Genomic DNA, 19,903 nt, shown 5'->3' on the forward strand with positions numbered 1-19,903 from the left:
GCTGATCAGACCGCATTGATCTTCAAACTCTGACCTAATTTCGATCTCGATAACACACCTGTAAAGTTTAACACAAAAATATATGTGTGTAAACAGCCAAACTGAAGTATAAACACCTGACAAAAGTAATCAAAACAGCTTGTATGGTACTTCCTGCTACATTACGACATGTGTCCCCATGAGCACATTTTGGCATAATGACACACACTCATTATGACTCAGAAGTTGAAAGCAATGAAACACAAAACTCCCGCTTCGTCTGGCATACTGCCGGTACATTTATTCATTTGTAACCTCTGCTGGACTCTGCAGGTTACACACTTTGAAACTGAAACGCAACATGCCTACATTACTACGTGCAATGCCTGGATTTCTTTTTCAAGGTCTGCAATTGCTGCACATTAAGGAAAGGAAATTACTTTCAGTTGTGCATGTCAAATACATCTGTGTTTAAGATCAGTATTGCTGGCTGGGAGTCGGTGTTGGAACGATGTGACTAAGGAAATCAGAGGTTAACTTAAGAGTAGTGTTAATGTGGCTGCTTGAGGGGAGAAACGTGTCAGACGGACACACAGCTAAAAAGCACAAAAAAAATGTACCCCTTGCTTTAAAGAGGAAACACACTTTCAAAGTTCAAAGGTATTATTTTCTTTTCAAACATTAGCGTACCGTAATACTACCGTTCATACTTTCAGACAGTACTGTATAAATGATGCTCCCGACATAGATTCAGACTTCCTGACCTCAACATTACTCAACCACAGGCCGGTAATATGAAGAAGCAAAGAGCAGAAAGCTTGGCAGATACAAACCGACATCCATCATACCCACAATTTCTTTTGATCCTGCGGATGTGGCAATTATCCCCTGAACAGTCAGTATATTTAATTTGGGTTGCGTTGGGTGCACTGCTTCAAATAAATGGTGTTCTGCTAAATCAACTGGTGGAAAAACGAATTCTGAAATTGTGCAGTGCGTCTCCTGCAGATTTGTGTGAGAATTGCAGAGAGGTGTTGGATGTCTGTGGGTTTGGAGTTATGGCGGTATGATTGATTTTCATACACACCATCATGGGATTACATTCCAAATGAAATGGGGTTTTGACGAGAGGTTTTTCTCCTTTACAAAGGCCGACCTGAAACAGCTACGTTTTTATTCTCTGGTAGCTATAATATTTATGAATCTATAACAGGGACATGGACTTTAATGTATTGTTATTTATTGTATGAAAAGAAAACTGCTCCCAGGTGTTAACGAGATTCCTATCCCGTTTATAGGCATAATACTCAAATTCGAAAAAATAACAATTATTGTCAAAACAATCCGAATTTCACTTCCCCAATAAATGAGGTCTGTCACACATCATGAGTTAAACATAAATAGGCAGTAATACTGCGTGATCCTAATGGTGACAGTATATAGCCCTTTAAATGGGGAAATTGCAGAGGGCCAGCAATCAAGAGAGACATTTTATATCCCATCAAGCCTGATTTAAATGATTGCATTGGTCCTAATGACTCGGTATGATTTTTATTCAAGCAAAAAATATAGTTCTCCGAGTTCATCATTTTTTCCTCCACTCATGAGTTATAACATGCAACAAGTCATAACTCAAAAGCAACTTGGATACATAGAGGCAGAGTTTGTGTAAGCTGTATCTATAGGAGGCAATCCTACGCCTGTCATCCCGCTGTCACACATGCACACTGTGAGCTTTTAACACTTTAACAAAACTTGTCACGCTCCTTTAGTCACTGAGTTTTACCCGGGGGATCCCCAAAGACTTTCTTGTCCGTTTGAGACAGCGGCCAATCGGGTCATTAAACTCGTTGATACGCTTCCGTGGCAATGTTTTGACCTGAGCGTTGGGACACCTGCTGGCCTGCTACACATCGGCTGGTAATGAGAAGGAAAAAGAGCTGAAGATGAGGCGAGTGTATAAGGGGGGAAAAACGGAATAAGAAGTGAGGACAGGAGGAGGAGAAGATCCTGGAGAGATGAGCACAAGAGGGAAGAAAAAAACTGTGTGAAGAATCAGGGAAGAGGAGGGCAGACAGAACACATGCCAGAGGGAGAGTGTTTATCTGTATGTCACACAGGGGAACGGGAGGCTGTGATTAGGAAGACAAATCACTTTATTCACAAAACATGAGCTTTACAGAGACACATGCCAGCACAGAGCCATCAAACTGAAGTTGAATTGCCAGCTTGTACAGTACTACTTGATAATCATGTAGACAACAGAATACTTTTGACTTGAGAAAATAGTGAAATAGCACCATATTCATTTCGCATCAGAATATAAACAAATAGTCTTCATTATTTAGTTTCCAAATAATTTAATCAATATAACTGAGAAAAACTGATGTGCAATATTTCAAAATATGTATACTTTGTGGGAAAATCAGAACAAAATCAATCGTGCACAAACACAACTCAGGTTCAGTTAATGAGTCCAAAGGCATCAATCAAGATGGCTTCAGAGCGGTGCCATTATCTAGGAAGGCTTTGGATCTCTCAGATTTCCTTTCATCCCAGTTGATCCTCATATTGCTTACGGAAACAGTCTCCCACAGGGAAGAATTCCCAGCAACGCTCCTGGTACATCTTCCACACAAAGGATTCCTGGCAAAGACAAAGTAGTAATTTATCCGCAAGTCATTAACTATGCCAAACTTTTCCATGCTTCAGTAAAATAACAATCTCAGCAGTGTCCACTAACAATTGTATTTCAAATTTAAGTTCCTCCAGCATCTCTGGCCTGACAGAGAAATATTTTCCACATTCCAACAAGCAGCTGCCTCTTTAATCTGCACCAGAGGAAAACATCATCTCTGAAAGCACACACAGTACATCTAGTGATGAGTCCCAGAACTCCGTTTGGAAAGAGCCAACCCAGTCTCACGGCATTTCGTGTTATAGTCACGAAATTAATTGAATCTATTTATTCGTGTTCACCGACGTTCGCATTTTTTTCGTGTCACACAGAACGATTTTACAAGCAAGGTATTTCTATTGGTAGTATGTTTCGTGCCTGCACCAGGTATTTTTGTCCGGTCGGGTTTTGGAATACCAGTTTTTTTGTCCGGTCGGGTTTTGGAATACCAGTTTTTTTGCCGTCCGCGAGGAAAAGAAATGGGGCATAGAACCTCAGAATACTGAAATCTGTATTTTTTGTCATCTTTTTTTCCTTCTAATTGGTTATTATTTGGTGCAGGCACGAAACATACTACCAATAGAAATACATTGTTTCTAAAAATCATTCTGTGTCAGAATACTGAAATCTGTATTTTTTTTAAAATCTGTTTTTCCTTCTAATTTGCCATTATTTAAATTGCTTTTAAAATAGTTCTGTATGACACGAAAAAAATGTCGAAATCGTGTTAGTGAACACAAATCAATAGATTCATTTCGTTATAACACAAAATGCCATGAGGCTGTGTTGAAAGAGCACACTGTTTAAGGCGGATAAAAAACGAATTCAATATTTGCTGCCTTTTATCAATCCTGCAGCATTATCTTCAAACTGCATTCTGTGCCTCAAAGATACATCCAATCAAAAATGGATTTCTATTATTTTTATACCACACTGTGCAGCATTTGGAGTTAAGCATTCCTCATCTATTCTGCTTCACAACATATTCATAGATCTAGGTTTGCCACGTATGGGAAACAAGAGAAGAAGAGAAAAGGTATAGCTGTTTAAAATGAGCAGGTTATTTTTCCTACACTGATTTACAACACAGCATTAGTCTTTCCTCTTATACCTGTGAACACTTTTAAGAGAGCACTAAAAACCTACCATTTTAACAAAGCATTTGGTTAGCTTTTTAAGCCGGTTTTAATAACCCTGCCTCTCCTTTTTAAAATGTGTTTTTAAACTTGTTTTTTAACCTGTTTATATATTTTGACTCTTGCAAATGGTTTTCTTTATCTTTTTTTATTATGTACTGTAGCACTTTGAGGTTTGTTTCAAATGTAAAGTGCAATACAAATAACATTTATTATTATTATTATTATTATAGTGAAAACACAAGAAAAGTTATTTAAAGTACTTCAAGTCTTCACCAACGCCGAGTTCTTTTAAGTTGAGGCTAAACACACTACTTTTTACAGCTGCTTACCCAGAAGCCTTTTAACTTGTTTTAGCACCTAGTGTATTTACAATGTTGTTTTTGAACTATTCCGTATCTCTTTATGAATCTGTAATTCCATTATGTTTTATTTATTTTATTGTGTCCTTTTATTAAGTGTTAATGACTTTGAATTGCCTCTGTGCTATATAAATAAACGTACCTTACTTGCGACTTGAAAACCCCCTTTAATTCTTTATTTATTGCTGTCATACGGCAATGAGTAAAAGGGGAAATTATAATCATACTGATGCGTCTGCATGTACATTATCATAAATTGTGCGTGTCAGGGCTGATAGGCCCTCTGAAGGACAGAATGAATACAGATTCTGTCTTAGTTGAAAAGGTTACACTACAGCTTTGTCATTACGATGGCGTGGGGAGGTATAAATAAGACGTTTAGTCATGGAGGACCCATTGTGGAGGGACATATGAAGTAATCTGACATTTGGCAATGACAGAATCATTGTTTAATAGGTTTAAAAGTGAACACCATGCTCTCACTTTGAATGGATCATGCAATAAAACATAAGAAGAAACTATTATACCTGCCCAGTGTGTTCAGTTTCATCCTTGTTAATAAGGTACATCAGAAAAAATCTGTAAGGACACAGAAGAGGATTCATGTAGCGACTTACATACCTCCCACACAAAGAAAGCTGTATCATTAAATAGAAAGCGTGAGCACATGTCAAGGGATAGTGGTGATTATGGAAACAGGTGTTATGGATTTTAACAGGTGCATTTTGCTTGGAATATATTTGATGATCGACAAAAAGAATCAGTTAATGATGTTTCAGTCTGCACAGCTATATAATGTCATCTTAAAATGTGGCGTGAAGGACCAACATGCGTAAGTATGTAGACATGAGCAGAGAAAAGTCCATCAGTGAGAGGAAGCAAGAGGAATCCATACTAATGAGGTTCAATAAACACTACCAATGGTAATTACTGATGTGGCACCAGTAACCTGTGCAACAACACCGTCCAAAAAAAACCCAATTTTAACAACCCACACAGTGGAACCTTTTTCATTAACTCTGTGATCAACTGTGCATCCACAATGTATACATGGCCATGTTTATCAAATATTATGAAACACATTACATTGTTTGTGATCAAAACAACGTTATGGATCCTGCAAGATGTGTTGGTGTCATGTGACTGATTTTAATGTGTGAATTATGTTAAAGGTAGGGTAGGTAAGAATGGAGAAACCAGCTCGAGTGCGCTAGAATTTGAAAGTACACAACCGAAATAAATCTCCCCCTTCCTTCAGACTTCCTTACAGAGCCCCTCCTCCAACACACACATGACCAATGAGGGCACGAGATAAGTTTGTGCACAGATGGAAGGCTGACAGGCAGGTAGGCCATCCAGTTATTTTAGCCGGGCCGGCTCAGATGATTGGTCGTGCTTTTTACAGCGCTACGGCTTCCACAGATGACATGTTTTAATGTATTTATTGTCAAAGCATTTAATGTATTCATTGCTATCGGGATGTTAAGAGCATTCCATGGAATATAACAAAAAGTGTTTCTGAAGTGAATGACCTACCACGCCTTTAAGTGTGTGTTGTATGAACATTTTAACTTCTGTAGAATGTCTTTACATTCTTGTGTAGTATGATTCTTACCTGCTTGTGTCTAAATATGTATGGCCCTGGATCTTCTTGACATTGTAAACCACTACACATATTTGTTTCTTACCCTCAGTCTAAAACTTCTGGTTCTACTTGTTAGTTTTTTACCTGAATGGAATTACAAACTCATGCCACATGTTGGTAAATTATTAATACAAAAGAAACAAGAAATCAAGTTGAATCTGAATTACGAATGCAGGTGCTGAGGGGTCTATTGGGGAAGGTAAACACAACACTGCCATTAATATTTTAAACCAACAACAGACCTCGAGCAAAACAGATTAATAGACTCTGGGATAATTGTTTAAAGGGAAGACATGTTGAACTGCCAAGTCGATCTATCATGAATAACCAATGCAACACTGAAGGAGTAATATTCTAGTTTCTTATAAAGGTGAAGTGATGTTGCAGCATGCTCGAATAGCTCTGTTAAAGGTGAAATCACAAATGCCTGCGTCATCACATCAAGTCGTGAGTTTTAGTATTCATAAAATCATACGTTTGAGATATTAGCAACTCGAGGCATTAAAGTAGTGAGCGTCAAATGAACTCACAGATAGTTTGCCAAGTTGTGCTCCTGCAGAGTGTGAGTCTCAAAGCCATGAGGGACCGTATCAAAGTATTCATTTCCTATTCCACATATAAAACACTTGGTCTGCAGGAGGAGAGATGTAAGACATGTAATGATTCGTGAAACAGGCTCCAACAAACAAGATGCTACCTAGAGTACATTATAAACAATTATTAAGACAAGAGGCCTTTGGTTTAATCGCTCTGTTACTAAAATGCATTTAGTACGCTTTAGTGCCTTTGCTTTTTACAAACACACTCAGAGGACGCCATCAAAAGGCAAAAGAGTGTAAATAAGAGCAACTAAATACTTCCAGGAATACTAGCTGCCAAGTTTACATAAGACACAGAGGAACAAATGTGCTGAGGATTAGCACCGTTTTGGGGTACTCAACAGTTTTATCAAAATTACTGAGTAACAATTGGATTAATGCGATATGTATTTTGGGGGAGACCTATTTAGAGCTGCTTCATTATGGGAAGATGGCAGTAGCCGCTAAAACTGAATCACTATTGCCCACTGCAGCAGAGTCAATTGTGTGTAAATGAAACAGTGACAGACAATATTACAGCTGCTTTCCACTGATGTTTGTGTTTTCGTAATCGTTTGCACACAGAGGTATCACTTCACACACAGTCAACCTTAGCTCAGCTTGATTGGCTACTAGTAAAAAGCATCTGTGTGTCTCACCTCCATATCTTCTTTCACCTGCTCCTGCTGGTCACGAAGCTCCCCAAAGGCATCAATTATCAGGCCTGAAAAAAACACAATAGTCTGTCTGTGTTTTTGTTTGTACATAGGTATGCAACGCTGACTCTGAATGACAGGAAAACATAAGGACTCAGTGGAATAAAAATATACTTCCAATCCTGCATGAAAATTGCATCAGCTGTGAAGCAAATTTGGCGTGTTTGACTGACCCTGGATGATGGCCAAGAGGATGACGATGACGAAGAAGAAGAAGGTGATGTCAAAGAAGATGCGCTCCACCTCAAAGTCGTCTCCAGCCGGATCCTCGATCTCATCACCGATTCCCCCGCCAGCACGCACTCCAACATACATGTGGAACATGTAACACTGAAAGAACATGTATTTATATGTGTAATATATACATGGCTGCTAAATCCTTAGAACTGTTACAAGGTGTGTATTTTGTAAATTGTGTAACTTGCTGCTGTTAAATACCAACCACCTACAGTATGTGCAATATGTGCAATATATATAGATGCCGTTAATAACTGTGTCATATATGCCTGGCTGCTAAATCCTAAGAACTGTTACAGGATGTGTATTTTTTTTAATTATGTAACCTTTTATTTTTTATTATATATTTTTTTATTGAATCATAACTTTGTACTTTTTTTTTTTTAAATGCACGTCACATATTCAACACATGTAACATTAAGCTGTCTGTGGCTCTTTTTCCTGCTGTAACTATGCACATTTCCCCTCCGTGGGACTAATAAAGGTGTTCATATTCTGATGATTTCATTTATTGTAAAGTATGCTATCCACTTTAGGGTGATGGCATTTTTTCATTAAACAGCCATTCTTTCAATGGCTATCCACTGTTTGACAAAGGTAGGAGGTAAAGGAGAAAATGTTAAGGATCTAAAAAGGACAAGAGTCTTGTTTCTCAGAACCCCAAATACAAGACTGTTTGTTGAAAACTCAAGCTGCACAACAAGTTTATATTCAATTCAGTCTCTGAGCTAGTTGCTTATGTGAAGGCTTTTACAAGAATCAAATAGCCAAGAAAAACAATTTCACAGAATAATAGTTATTTGTTTCAAAACATTGTTTGTCTCAGATTTGATTTCCCCTCAAGGAGTTTATGTTTGTATGGATGAGGCAAGAAGAATTCACATTCAATGTATCGAGCAAGAACTGTAGAGTGCTTTTTCTTTTTGAAGGGTCAGGGATTCTTTTCCCAAAGTTCAAAAATAAATTGAAACTGGCAGGGCTTTTTGTCTTAGTTCAGAGGGAGACAGAAAAGAGTGAAGAGTTTTCGGCTTTTTCTGGCATTTTGTATTGTATTGTTTTGTTTAATGTGAGCGTGACTGAGGATTGTACTTAATACCCCGAATACCAATACCTTTTTTTTTTTCAAACTGCCATCGCTGCTCATCCGTCTTATTTTTTGAGTGACAGTGGAGTCCGCATTAAAATGGAGACGGCAATGGGGTGTAAATGTGTAAACAAGTGCAGAGGCTTGAGGGGATGTTTTTCTATCCATGCGTCTGTCATTTTATGGAAAAGTTGTGCAAGAAATAAAACAAAAGGCTCTTCTTGATTCAACAATTGGAATGAATGTCAAAATCCTCCTCTACCCCAATCGATCTAAAGAGGTGGAAAATGAAGTGTGTGGCTGTGTTTGTTTGAATGATAAACATACATGTAGAGAGGATATATGGATACATATGTGGGGAGACAGACTGCCTTGTGTGCTTGTGTGTGTTATGATATGCACATTAAACTTACAGTAAGCATGTCATTGCACTTCATATCTCGGGTGTTCTTGTCGTCACTCTTGTCGTAAAACTTCCTGAAGAAGTTGAAGGCCACAACGGTGTAGAGATACACCACAACAGCCAACAGGCCCACAGTGAGGGCCAACTGAGAGACACACACATTATTACAAAAGGGATCGACAGAGGCAGATGGGCTTTAATACTCTTCTTGAGTTTGGAAAAGCCCCAATATAACCTGACAGCGTGAAAGCAAACAGCACATGCATGCACACTGCACATATGAGCACACATGAACACAGATGGATGGAGAATTAAAGACAGACGGACAAAGGCGCACACACACCTGTTTCCCATTGTGTGTGACAGAAGTTAGAATGGTGCGGAGAGTCTTAAAGCCCATAGCGATGTCCAGAAGATGGGCAGCAAAGAAGAAGTTGTTATAATGACCCAGAACGGACATGGCCATGTACCAGGCCAGGTACAAGAAGGACTGTGAGCACACACAAACACAGAAGGACATACACACATAAAAAAAGGCAATATAGATTACACAGGAGGGATAGAGAGACAAATGTGTATTTTAGATAAGGGGGAATCACAGGATATTATCTTCGTCCCTTCTGCAGCATGTGCAATCGTATCAAACAAAATCTTAGCACAGTAGATGAGATTAAACAAATGTGGGACCCGTCATAAAATATTCAATATGTTTAAATCACACTTCTCGGTTTTATGACATTATCTGTTGAAATAATTTGCAGGAAGTGACACCTTTATCTTTGCTTTGTAGGAACAATGAGGAACCGAGCAAAGCCATAAAATATTGGAAAGGTCTGAGCTTACATTATCAGTGAACACAACGCCCAGTTTCCAGACCTGGTACTTCATGTCAATGGACTTGAGTCTGAAATAAACAACATCATCACAGAGATACATCAAGGTAAGAACCTGAAAAACATGTCCGTCACTCAAATCAGACCCTTGTTACTACAGTGTCCTTTCTAAAAGCATCCGTCTGTTACTGCGGCTAGATTTCAGAACGTCCTGTGCTTCCTCAAGTGCAACAAAATGTTCCAGGAGCTTCTTTTGTCCGGTGACCCGTTGGGTAACATGCACATACTAAGAAAACATGTGCACAGGAAAAAGGCTTTTTAAAATGGCAAACGTTTTTAATACTGAGAGTGTACTCACTGCAATAATTAAGCCCGTCGTGTTAATGTTAATCACATTCACTGTATCATGCATCAGCAAAAGAGCTGTACCGATCTTCTTACTTGAACATTTAAATATATACATATTTATATCAATTACAGCTTTTCTGAATGCAAATAGTATAATTCAATCTTTGCTCCAGAGAAGGACGCTGCATTGCAATCATCATTGCCGGCTGCTTTGTGTTGAGTCACCTGCTTAAATGCATTCTCGGATCAAAGGCAATAATTATCTATTATTTATAACGACGATCTACTACACCTAAATGAAAAAAACACGATTATTTGAAAACCTTGTCCTTCTGATAAGTTATGCCCCGGTTTTTGCTTGTTTATGTTTGTCGTACACTATTTGAAACTGCAAATAATGCAAAAATAAATAAGTAGATCGCTGCAGTTTCTCATGAATCCCTTCAAGAATGCAAGATGGCAAGGACTTGTTTTTCTACTCACAGAGCACTCCAGGAAGCTTCTCTCTTGAGCCTCCTGCTTTCTTTACTCTCAGAACTGAAGTCTAACGCAGCTTGGTCCAGACCTAGCAGTTCACTTATCTTCTCACAGCCATAGAAGTCCCCATACTTATCCATCACCTGAGGGAACAAGAAGACAGGATTATATAAAACAACAGTCTGTGCCTTTTCATCTGAACATCGATGGAAAGAGGCAGAACTCTTGTGCAGTCCGTGCCGTAATGAGGTGGCAGCTTAGATCTGCTATATGATATAATGATGCTGCTTAGGTTAGCTTCTGCACAGTTACAGTGAGGATTTGATGATACATGTGTCGCTAATTGCATGTTGGTTGTCAAATGATGAAAGGTAACTCTGGTCCGTGTTATTTGTATTTGCTGCCAATCAAAGTCTAGTTCTATTTTAGAGCCATTTTCTTATTATAAACAATAATAATGGTAAGCATTATCTACAAAAGCATCTGCTCGTGCAATCAAAAGAGCACGAGCAGAAGTATTTGAAGATAGAGACGGAATGTGTTTCTTTGCAGATTTGGGAAGACTTTTGGTTTGATAACTGTAAACGATAACTACTAAAAACCAGAACAGAATTGTTCTTCAATTTGACATGCTTAATCTGTTTTTTACTAAACTATATTATCTAAATGTTCTCCTTACATTTTGCTAAAAGTTCCAAGTGATCTAAATAAGGAGAAAAAGTTTTCTTGAAGCAAAGAATATTATGAATGACAATCATTGCCTTGTCTCTGGAGGCAGTGACACTGTTGTGGTAACTGACGGGGGAACAATTACCCCTGCCATTTAATGGATCATTACATTTCATTTAGTTTCTTAATGAAGTGTCACCGAGTGAAATATGCAAACAATTACATACATCCATAAGCACCTTAAGGATCAAATGTATAATGTTTTGATGTGCAAAATCAAAGTTGCATTACTCTTAAGACCTTACCTTCCTCTTAACAAATTTATCCCAGTAATTACTTGGAAATGATCTGAAAAGACAAACATATAGAATAAAACATTCTGCTAAGTGTAACATTTCTGTACAACTTGTACTGACTGTAAATCGGTGCCAACAACGAGTTTCTGAAGCTTAAGGCATACATCAAGTTTAATGTTAATATGATATCAGCCCAGTTGATGTTATGGCTGTGAACATACGGTGAGTTTATGACCAGTCGGTCCCATTGCCCTTTGATGTCTTCCTCAGGAGGCTGCTCCGTCACATACAGCCCGTCAAACTCCAGCTTGCGCGCCACCTCCTTCTCACGTTTGAAGATCACCAACGGTACCTGCCAACCAAAAGCACCACAGTGTGCACTCTACTCTTTACATAAGCAGCACAATGTGAAGTTGGCTTTATCTTTGTAGGCAATGTGCTTTATTTTCAACTATTCTGTGGATTCAAAATATACCCTTGGTAAATATGATGGAGAGAAACTGATTTGAAAAAGTGAAATGAGTGTAGGCTAAATCAGCAAAGTACAAGCTTGAGCCGCTCTACCTTGAGGCAGTTGTACCCGATGATACAACAGAAGGAGATGATTGTGTGAGCGACTGCCAGGAAAAGTAGTGATGGCTCCATGTACCCACTGCTCTCCTCCAGCACAAAATAATATGTGCCCTCGTTGTCATCATCATCATCATCAGCAGAGTCCAATCCCTCGCTGCTATCAGACGTGACCACTCCTTCCTCTTTTTTTGATGCAGGCAAAGAGGCTACCTGGTAAGACCAAAGACATCCAAGCATTTGTAGAAACATGTACTTAAATATGAAATGTAACAGTATATTGTTATGCAGAAAAAAATTACCCAAACATACATTGTATTAAAGTGCACCTATCATGCTATTTTTAGGCAATAGCATAGGTCTCAGATATATACAAATATATTAAAAACATGTCTTTGAAGTGTTTTGCTCAAAATACCAAACAGATCACCCATTCCAGCCATGCCTCATAGCCCTCTATTTCACTTCCTGTTTCAAAAGGGCTGATTTGGGGTATAAAGCTTGATTAAAAAAAAAAGGAGGGGGCTGAGCTCATGCGGGACCCGGCAGCTACCGTCTAAACTAAATACTGCCATGATGAAAAGCCATATCATGGATTATCAAGGATTATTTCTGAAACAGTATGGAGCTCAAAGGCTTTCTCTCTTGCCGGTTATACCACAAGGTGAGTTCCTTTTTATTTCCTGCTTCTTCACACACATGCTCTGTGCAGTACAGGTTAGCTCTGAGTGTTAGCGATGCTAATGTAAACATGCACCGACCATATTACGTACAAAACAGTCGGGCATTGTTTCTGATAGGGCCGTGGGTGTAAAGCTAGCCTACATTTCCGATATTACGTCATATCGGACGCAAATCTGAATCAGCTCCGTTGTAGCCTCGTTTTTAGAGATTTGGGTACGGAGGAAAAGAGAGGGTTTTATTTTCTGACGCTGCGTGAGTTCCCTGACACACCTGGGACACATATTTATGTATAAAAGACATCACAAAGTGCATTTTGCATGATAGGTCCCCTTTAAGAGATTTGTAATATGACTGATGTAATGAGGTGCAGCTTGTGCTAACTTTTCTGTGTTTTATGTGATGATACCATATTTTGCGTGTACTCACTAAAGAAACTTGTAAATAAAGCTATCAAGAAAATGTAGTGAAATTAAAGTGCAATTCTTCTCAAAGTGTGGAAATAAATAGCGCTTTCAATAACTTTCTAAATTGAAAATCACTGCAAATGTTATTGCTTGTTATGTCTATAATTTCTCTTACCTTGTAGAACAGGAGGATGAAGTTGATTGCAAAGGCGACAAAGAGAGCCAGTAAGCGCATATTATAAAAATTCCTTGCAAAGTAATTCTGGAAAAAAGGTTTAAGAAATTAGATGCTTTCTGTGTGCACAAGTATGCCGGTACATACTTTTAAGTGTGCGTCTTCATCAGTGTAGTATTTGTATGTGTGAGTGCGACAAGCATTTTGGAGAGTATTTGTATTTTACCTGCAGGCTCTTGTTATGAGTGCTTATCGTCTCCCAGAGGGCAGAGTGTTGGCTCTCTGGCTCCTCGAACTTATCAGAGCGTCGCTTTGCTTTCCAGTCTGCTTTCTGTTTCACAGTTTTCTTCTCAGTTACTTCCCCTCTGCAAATACAATCACACACAGAATAAGGGGCAAAGGTCTCTAAAGATGAAATCCAACCTTAACTTTATTAATGTTTTTATTTGCCGGCAGATCATTTTTCCATTGAAATGTATTCTATAAGCAGGTTTTTCCAAATTGTGATATTTCTTTCGTCTCGTGATTTCCAAAGTGTCGCTTCGCTTTGCCTCCGTTGCTCGCTTCAAAAGTTGAGCAACGTTCAACTTTTGAAGCTTCGACGGAAGCGTCAGCCAATCAAATCATATGCCAGTACAAGCTCTAGCCAATCAAACCGCGTGCTTGTGTGTCCGGGGCTGGAGATTCAGGTGATTGGTTGTCGGTCGAGTTTCACGCCCACCGGAAAGCTTCAACGCACGTCCCCGTGTGGACGCTGCGTTACACAAGCTACTGTAATTATTCATTGTTTCATAACTTTATTCCCTTCTTTCTTTTTATGAATGTTTATGTATTTGTGATGTCTTACTTTGTGATGGCTTTACTGTTTGACTTTGTAATTCTGTCAAAACTCAAACTGTAAATTCCTTTTTTAGAGAGCACATAAACAAAGTTATTTTTCTTATAATGAGGTAAAATAATCCCTGTTTGAGGATTTAATTAGGAAGCAAAAGACTCACCCTGCGTTCACTAATCCAGGCGTTGTCAGATCTTCAGTTTTTTCCTCTGTGGCAGTCTGACGTTGCCGTCAGTAAAATGTATGAAGAAATCAATCACCAAAGAGATACAAAATGTATACAAATAAACAATACATGCAAGAAATATTTGTTCTTAAAGCGCCTTGTTTCTAAAGATATAAATGAATTCCTACCGTCCCCTGATGCTTCTCAGAAGTATCGGCAGTGGTAATTGTTTTGGAGGTTGTCCCACTGGCAGAGAGGTCTTGTGTTATAAGTCTGTATTGACCCCCGTCCTTCTTCATTTTGAGGCCAAATATGTCTGAGAGTACATCCACCTCCATCGAAGAGGTCACAGCTGCCACATGCCCCATCTCCCTCAATTCTCTCTGGGAAGAGAAACTGGCAGAGTACTTCCTTGGCCGATCCACACCACTTGGGAGCTCCATGACCTCATCAAGAGTTGGCTCGACGATACCACCGAGCAAATCGGATATCCTCATCCTTTTGGCTCCCTCTATGAGCCCACCACTGACAAAAGCTATGTACAGCACATATAAGATGCCCTGAACTACAACCCACATACACCGGGCCTGAGCCATGACAATGAATCTGAGGAGGAACACAGCCGACATGAGCATATCCTTCAGTGTCATCCTCATCAATGTCTTCAAGTTTTTAACAGAAAGTATAGATATCAGCAGAAACAACCATTGATACACGAAAAATCTTTCTTTATCGTCCAGATTGTCACTCTTTTCGTCTTCTCCTTTGTCCGCGTGCCTCTCTCCAGAGTCAGAGCCAGATATCTGGGCTGCGAGCTGCATCTCAAAGATGGTGTCCTCACAGAAATTGACAAACATCTCCATTTTCTCCTTCTCTCCACCCTCATTGACCACATCAAAAATGAACTGTCTCTTGGACTCTTTGACTTGAGGCTTCTCCCATTGTGTGCGGCTGGCTTCGCTAATCTCAAAGTACACGCGTTCAATGCGCTTCCCACTGCCGAGGATCTCAATACGACCTAGGTAGGGCTGGAAGTACGACAAGACACACTCTGCCAGCTCCATGAATGTCACAAGCCTCGAGTCGTTGGGCATGTGTTCGGACAAATTGGTGAGAAGAACAGCGAGGCTAAAGCCGATGTCTTTGGCTGGCTCGTGGAAGCGATCCACAAAGGCCTCGTAATCCACGATTTCACTATCGTCAGTCTTCATGCATGAGAGGAGGAAGGGAATCTCGGCCTGGGAGAAACGCTTGCAATTCTCCATGGCTTTCTGGAAGTCCTTTCTGGAGATGCAGCCCTTACACTCGGGGTCGAACTCTTTGAAGGTATCGGAGGAGGTGAGGTCTTTAAGTTTGAGGAACATGTCGAAAAACTTTAGGATCATCTCCACATTGCCTGCGGATTCAACCAACATATCCACCATCTGCTTTCCAATAGTGCCATTAACGACGGTACCTGCAGCGAAGAGGGAAAAGAGAAATAACATTCTGGATTAATGATAACTGGTAAACCATTTATGATCATTAATTCTGAATAAAGCAATAAAATAAGTGGAAATCTTGCCTTCTAACATAGAAAGCAAGAACACAACCATGTCCTTTTGTAAATCCATGAGTTCTTTCAGGAGCTCAATTTGCCTCGAATCCTATTAGAAAATATATTGAGAATTACATATTTAGCAAAAAAAAAGCAAAGCAATTTCAAATCTTGACGTTTTACATATTGACATGCAGAATACCAGAGGCAGCTGACAATGAGAGCAACAACAGATTAAATATAAATGCTTTTTTTTAATAACATTGCCAGCAGCCTAAAATAAGAACTAGTGTGGAAGAAACCCTGCAGCAGACCATCACTTCGATGATTAACAATGTTATATTTCTGCAGAATTGTAATGTGCTGTACCTGAGAGAGCTTCATCTGCATGTGGGCAAAGACGTGGAGGAAACCTACGACAGCGTCCCACAGGCGGCTGTGAGCCAGGCTCTGTTGGTTCCCAGCACACGGGCCCTGTTTGAACACAATAATAATGTGAGCTGCAACTTTTAAAGAAACATCTCACCTCATTGTCAAATAGAGCTCACATGATCAAAGTCAACTTTAATGTCAATCTTTCAGTTTGTGGTTACAGACAGAGAGATCGAAATAACGTTTCCAACAATCCTGAATACAAATATATATAAAATATGTATATCCTATATATACACAATCAACAGACACATTTACATGGACACATATGGACACATTAAGATAAAAACATAACAATCAATATATACAAAATAACAGTCACTTCAATATCTTTGGGACTGTACATTAGTGCAAGATTGTGCATTAAACATGTTTTGACACAATAACACGTAATGTAAACTGACCTGTATGTACTCTGTGAGTGTGTTGAAGACCTGTTTGGCCACTTCAATGGCCTTGGAGAAATTCTGTTGTCCGTGTACATCAATAACATCTTTCCCTGAGTAGTACCAGTAGAAGTCACTGATAGACTCCTACAGTTTGGGAGGGACAAATAGTTGTTGTTCATGCGTTAAATAAACCATTATTTTTAAGAACAAATTATATTATGAAATATGTTGCAATAGAACTTAATGATCAATGAATTTATATATGGTTGATTTGGTAGGAACAGTTCAAATATACATAGACAATCTGAATGTGAATACAGGTATCATGGTGTTAATATCTGTTCCAGGTTTACAACACTCTCTTGAAGGGCTGAATACAACTTAATAAAGTGAGACACAAAAGACCACATTAAAAAATATATTGAAGTTCAAACTAAACACGTCTTCAGGTTTGTTGCTGGATTTGTCGTAGCTTTCTTATTAAGTTGTGAAAACTATTTGCGGTAATGGAAGTAACAGACTTTTTTGTTTCCTCTCAAAGAAAAAGCAGGCTGAACAAAAGATGTTTTGCAGAATGAAACCTTTCAATTAACACTTGAAGCTACTCTGGCGGATCTAAAGCCCAGTAATCTCTTGACGTGATGCAGAAAGGCAGAGGAGAAAGTCCAATTGAACACGAGCTCTACAGTACATAACAACGCAATGCAGTTTGGAAACGTATTTACTTAAATTGCACCAATGAATGTTCCTTATTTGCACTTTATGGATTGAATCACAAACTGTTCATCCTGGGCCCTAATGTAATTAACAATCACAACACACTGTTCACAACGCTTGAAATCGGAATCAAATTATGTAAATGACAATTTTCCAGGAAATCTGGGAACACTGTGACTGGTATACACTCAGTGTACACTGTGAGGAGGCATGTGGCGCAGTGGGTTAGTGCGTTGGTGATCGGATCAGGGGGATCAGGACGATCAGGGGATCACAGGTTCAAACCCCACTGCAGTCAGCATGTCGTTGTGTCCCTGGGCAACACATTTCACCCCAAATTGCTCCTGTGGGGATTGTCCACAGTATTGAGTATGTAAGTCGCTTTGGATAAACATGTGATGTATATATCCTTTATCAAGTGACTGTTTAATGTGTTCCCATAGTTAACAAGTAACTGACGATGTGGTATGGTTGTATCTGAAACCGAACTATTGAAGGTTTAAATAATAAGGTTGTTTTCCAAGTAATGTAGCAGCCGGTTTTCTTCTGAATCAACCTTCTCCAGCACTTTGAGACAGGCCTAGAAGAAGATAAATTGGTCTGTATTTGGTAACTCTTTCTTCAGTGTCACTGGGTTTTAATAATCATTAGCAGGCACTTAAAAGCATACTTGACCTGATGACAATTGAACCTGTATTCACAAAGTAGGTACACTAATACAGGTTTGGAGTACTGATTAAACCACCATGGCCATATTTCTAAGGGATAACTGGACCGTTAGTATACTAGTAAGGTTTGGTTATTTTGCTCTTGCTGTAAGCTTACCTGAACTCTCAGTAAATAGTCCACAGTTGTTATTATGATGTTGACAGTGGTGTTGTTGCCGGTTTGAGTTCTCAAGTAATTCTGGAAATCTAACATCAAAAAGTAAGAGCATGTTGAATAGAATGTAAAAGTGCATTGCAATGAAATTCATCCGGTATAGACAATGCAATTAGACACTGCTGTCAACTAGAGCACAGCTAATGTGTTGTGCAGCAATTATGAATCAGCGCATGACTCTTATTAACATAACTTTGAAGGAACATCAAGGTGAAAAAAAACAAACGACCCAAGTTTTTTGTTATCTTTCTTCTGTGTTACAGTGTGTGGTGCTTTTCGAAGACAACAATATAATCTGTCAACTTTATGACAGTGTGACGTGTGTGTAAATGGATACAGCATGGTGCAAATAACCTGAGTTGTGTCCTTCACAGAGCAGCTGCAGAAACCGGAACAGATCACAGGTTAAATCTTTGTCTGGCATCACCTTGTCTCCTGGGGAAAAGATGGAGCAAGAAATAAAAGGGATGAAAAGCAAGGAATGGAGAAATACTGTAGGAAATGTACGACGGAAGAGGGAGAGAAGGATTTAGAAACAAAAATCAGGTCACAATGGAGTGACACTGAGACTTAGGCAGAGAGAAATAGGATTTGTGAGTATTTTAAAGTCCTGGGATCACACAGCTGGGTCTCTTGCTATGACATGGCTTCATAGAAACTGATTTCTTTTTCATTTCCATATGTATACAGTACCTGAGCTCTCGTCCATGGCCATGCCTAATCCTTCTGCTTTGTTCTGCCTCTCAAATGCATTTAGATCCAGAACGCTGGATAGCAGAAAGACAGGGGTTTCAAAAAAGAGCTTTTACACTCTGGCCGTTTCTCAATCTCGAGGAAACTGGCTTCCAAGCCAATATTTCAAGGATGCTACGTCATCGAGTGCCGCCGAAGGACTGTTCCAATCTCCAGCATACTTGGAATTCCACAGAGGCCGCGTCCTTGGTTTGGGGGTAATTTCGAGGCTGCACATACTTCGCTACCTTAAAATCCCCACAATGCTTTGCGCATGGACCAATTTCCCCAAATCTGTGGCGGAAAATGTAAGGCGGGGCCTCTCATATGACGCACACCTGCACACTTGCTAGCCTGTTCCACTCTTTGTTTTCCGAATGCCAGGAAGGATTCTTGCCTAGCTTCTGAAGCAAGTGACTCGGAAGACATGTGCTACCAAGCAAGCATCCTCGCGATTGAGAAACGGCCTCTTTGTCATACATAGTCATCAATCGATACATAAACACTGAAAGCCCTTGTGACATTTGACATGGCCGGTCATAGGATTTTCCGACCAACACTCACCTACATGACCGCATGAGCCCAGCCATGCTCTGGAAGAATCCAACGTCTTGCTTGTCTCTCAGATAATCCAGCATTTTCTATCACACAAAAGCATCAAAGACATGGTCTACAAAATGGACGAGGATCTCATCTACAGCAGATATGATTAAGTTACAATATTTTTTTTTATTACTGCAAGCTTTGCTGACGTGACTGTGTCAAAGCATCATGTTCAGAAGAAGACAGAGAATATGAAATTGATTTGTTCTGAAAAGATGAAACTGAACATGTTGAAGCTGAACAAAAACACCGATGTAGGAATACTCAAGGTCAAGGTCAGTGATGAGCTCTGTAGCTGGTTACCTTGCGTCATTGTAATATGAAAACTTCCATTTAT

General features: G+C 39.4%; 1 protein-coding gene across 1 annotated transcript in view; it reads right to left on the bottom strand.

Moving 5' to 3' along the window:
• Positions 1-2,117: 2,117 nt before the first annotated feature.
• ryr2b (ryanodine receptor 2b (cardiac)) overlaps positions 2,118-19,903 on the bottom strand; it is a 76,371-nt gene continuing 58,585 nt past the window's right edge. Inside the window, exons 80-102 of the mRNA XM_079689963.1 lie at positions 19,528-19,604; positions 18,925-18,998; positions 18,586-18,666; positions 18,175-18,263; positions 16,648-16,776; positions 16,181-16,285; positions 15,839-15,920; positions 14,463-15,730; positions 14,272-14,327; positions 13,500-13,638; positions 13,274-13,360; positions 12,005-12,223; positions 11,662-11,792; positions 11,450-11,492; positions 10,482-10,618; positions 9,661-9,721; positions 9,161-9,307; positions 8,828-8,962; positions 7,267-7,423; positions 7,037-7,101; positions 6,330-6,430; positions 4,682-4,733; positions 2,118-2,625 (exon numbers count right to left, since the gene is read on the bottom strand). Coding sequence (XP_079546089.1) covers positions 2,530-2,625; positions 4,682-4,733; positions 6,330-6,430; positions 7,037-7,101; positions 7,267-7,423; positions 8,828-8,962; positions 9,161-9,307; positions 9,661-9,721; positions 10,482-10,618; positions 11,450-11,492; positions 11,662-11,792; positions 12,005-12,223; positions 13,274-13,360; positions 13,500-13,638; positions 14,272-14,327; positions 14,463-15,730; positions 15,839-15,920; positions 16,181-16,285; positions 16,648-16,776; positions 18,175-18,263; positions 18,586-18,666; positions 18,925-18,998; positions 19,528-19,604 — 3,531 coding nt within the window. The 3' untranslated portion in view covers positions 2,118-2,529. The remainder of the gene's footprint in view (positions 2,626-4,681; positions 4,734-6,329; positions 6,431-7,036; positions 7,102-7,266; positions 7,424-8,827; positions 8,963-9,160; positions 9,308-9,660; positions 9,722-10,481; positions 10,619-11,449; positions 11,493-11,661; positions 11,793-12,004; positions 12,224-13,273; positions 13,361-13,499; positions 13,639-14,271; positions 14,328-14,462; positions 15,731-15,838; positions 15,921-16,180; positions 16,286-16,647; positions 16,777-18,174; positions 18,264-18,585; positions 18,667-18,924; positions 18,999-19,527; positions 19,605-19,903) is intronic.

The sequence above is a fragment of the Notothenia rossii genome (genome assembly GCF_949606895.1).
Source record: "Notothenia rossii genome assembly, chromosome: 6".
NCBI classification, from domain to species: Eukaryota; Metazoa; Chordata; class Actinopteri; order Perciformes; family Nototheniidae; genus Notothenia; species Notothenia rossii.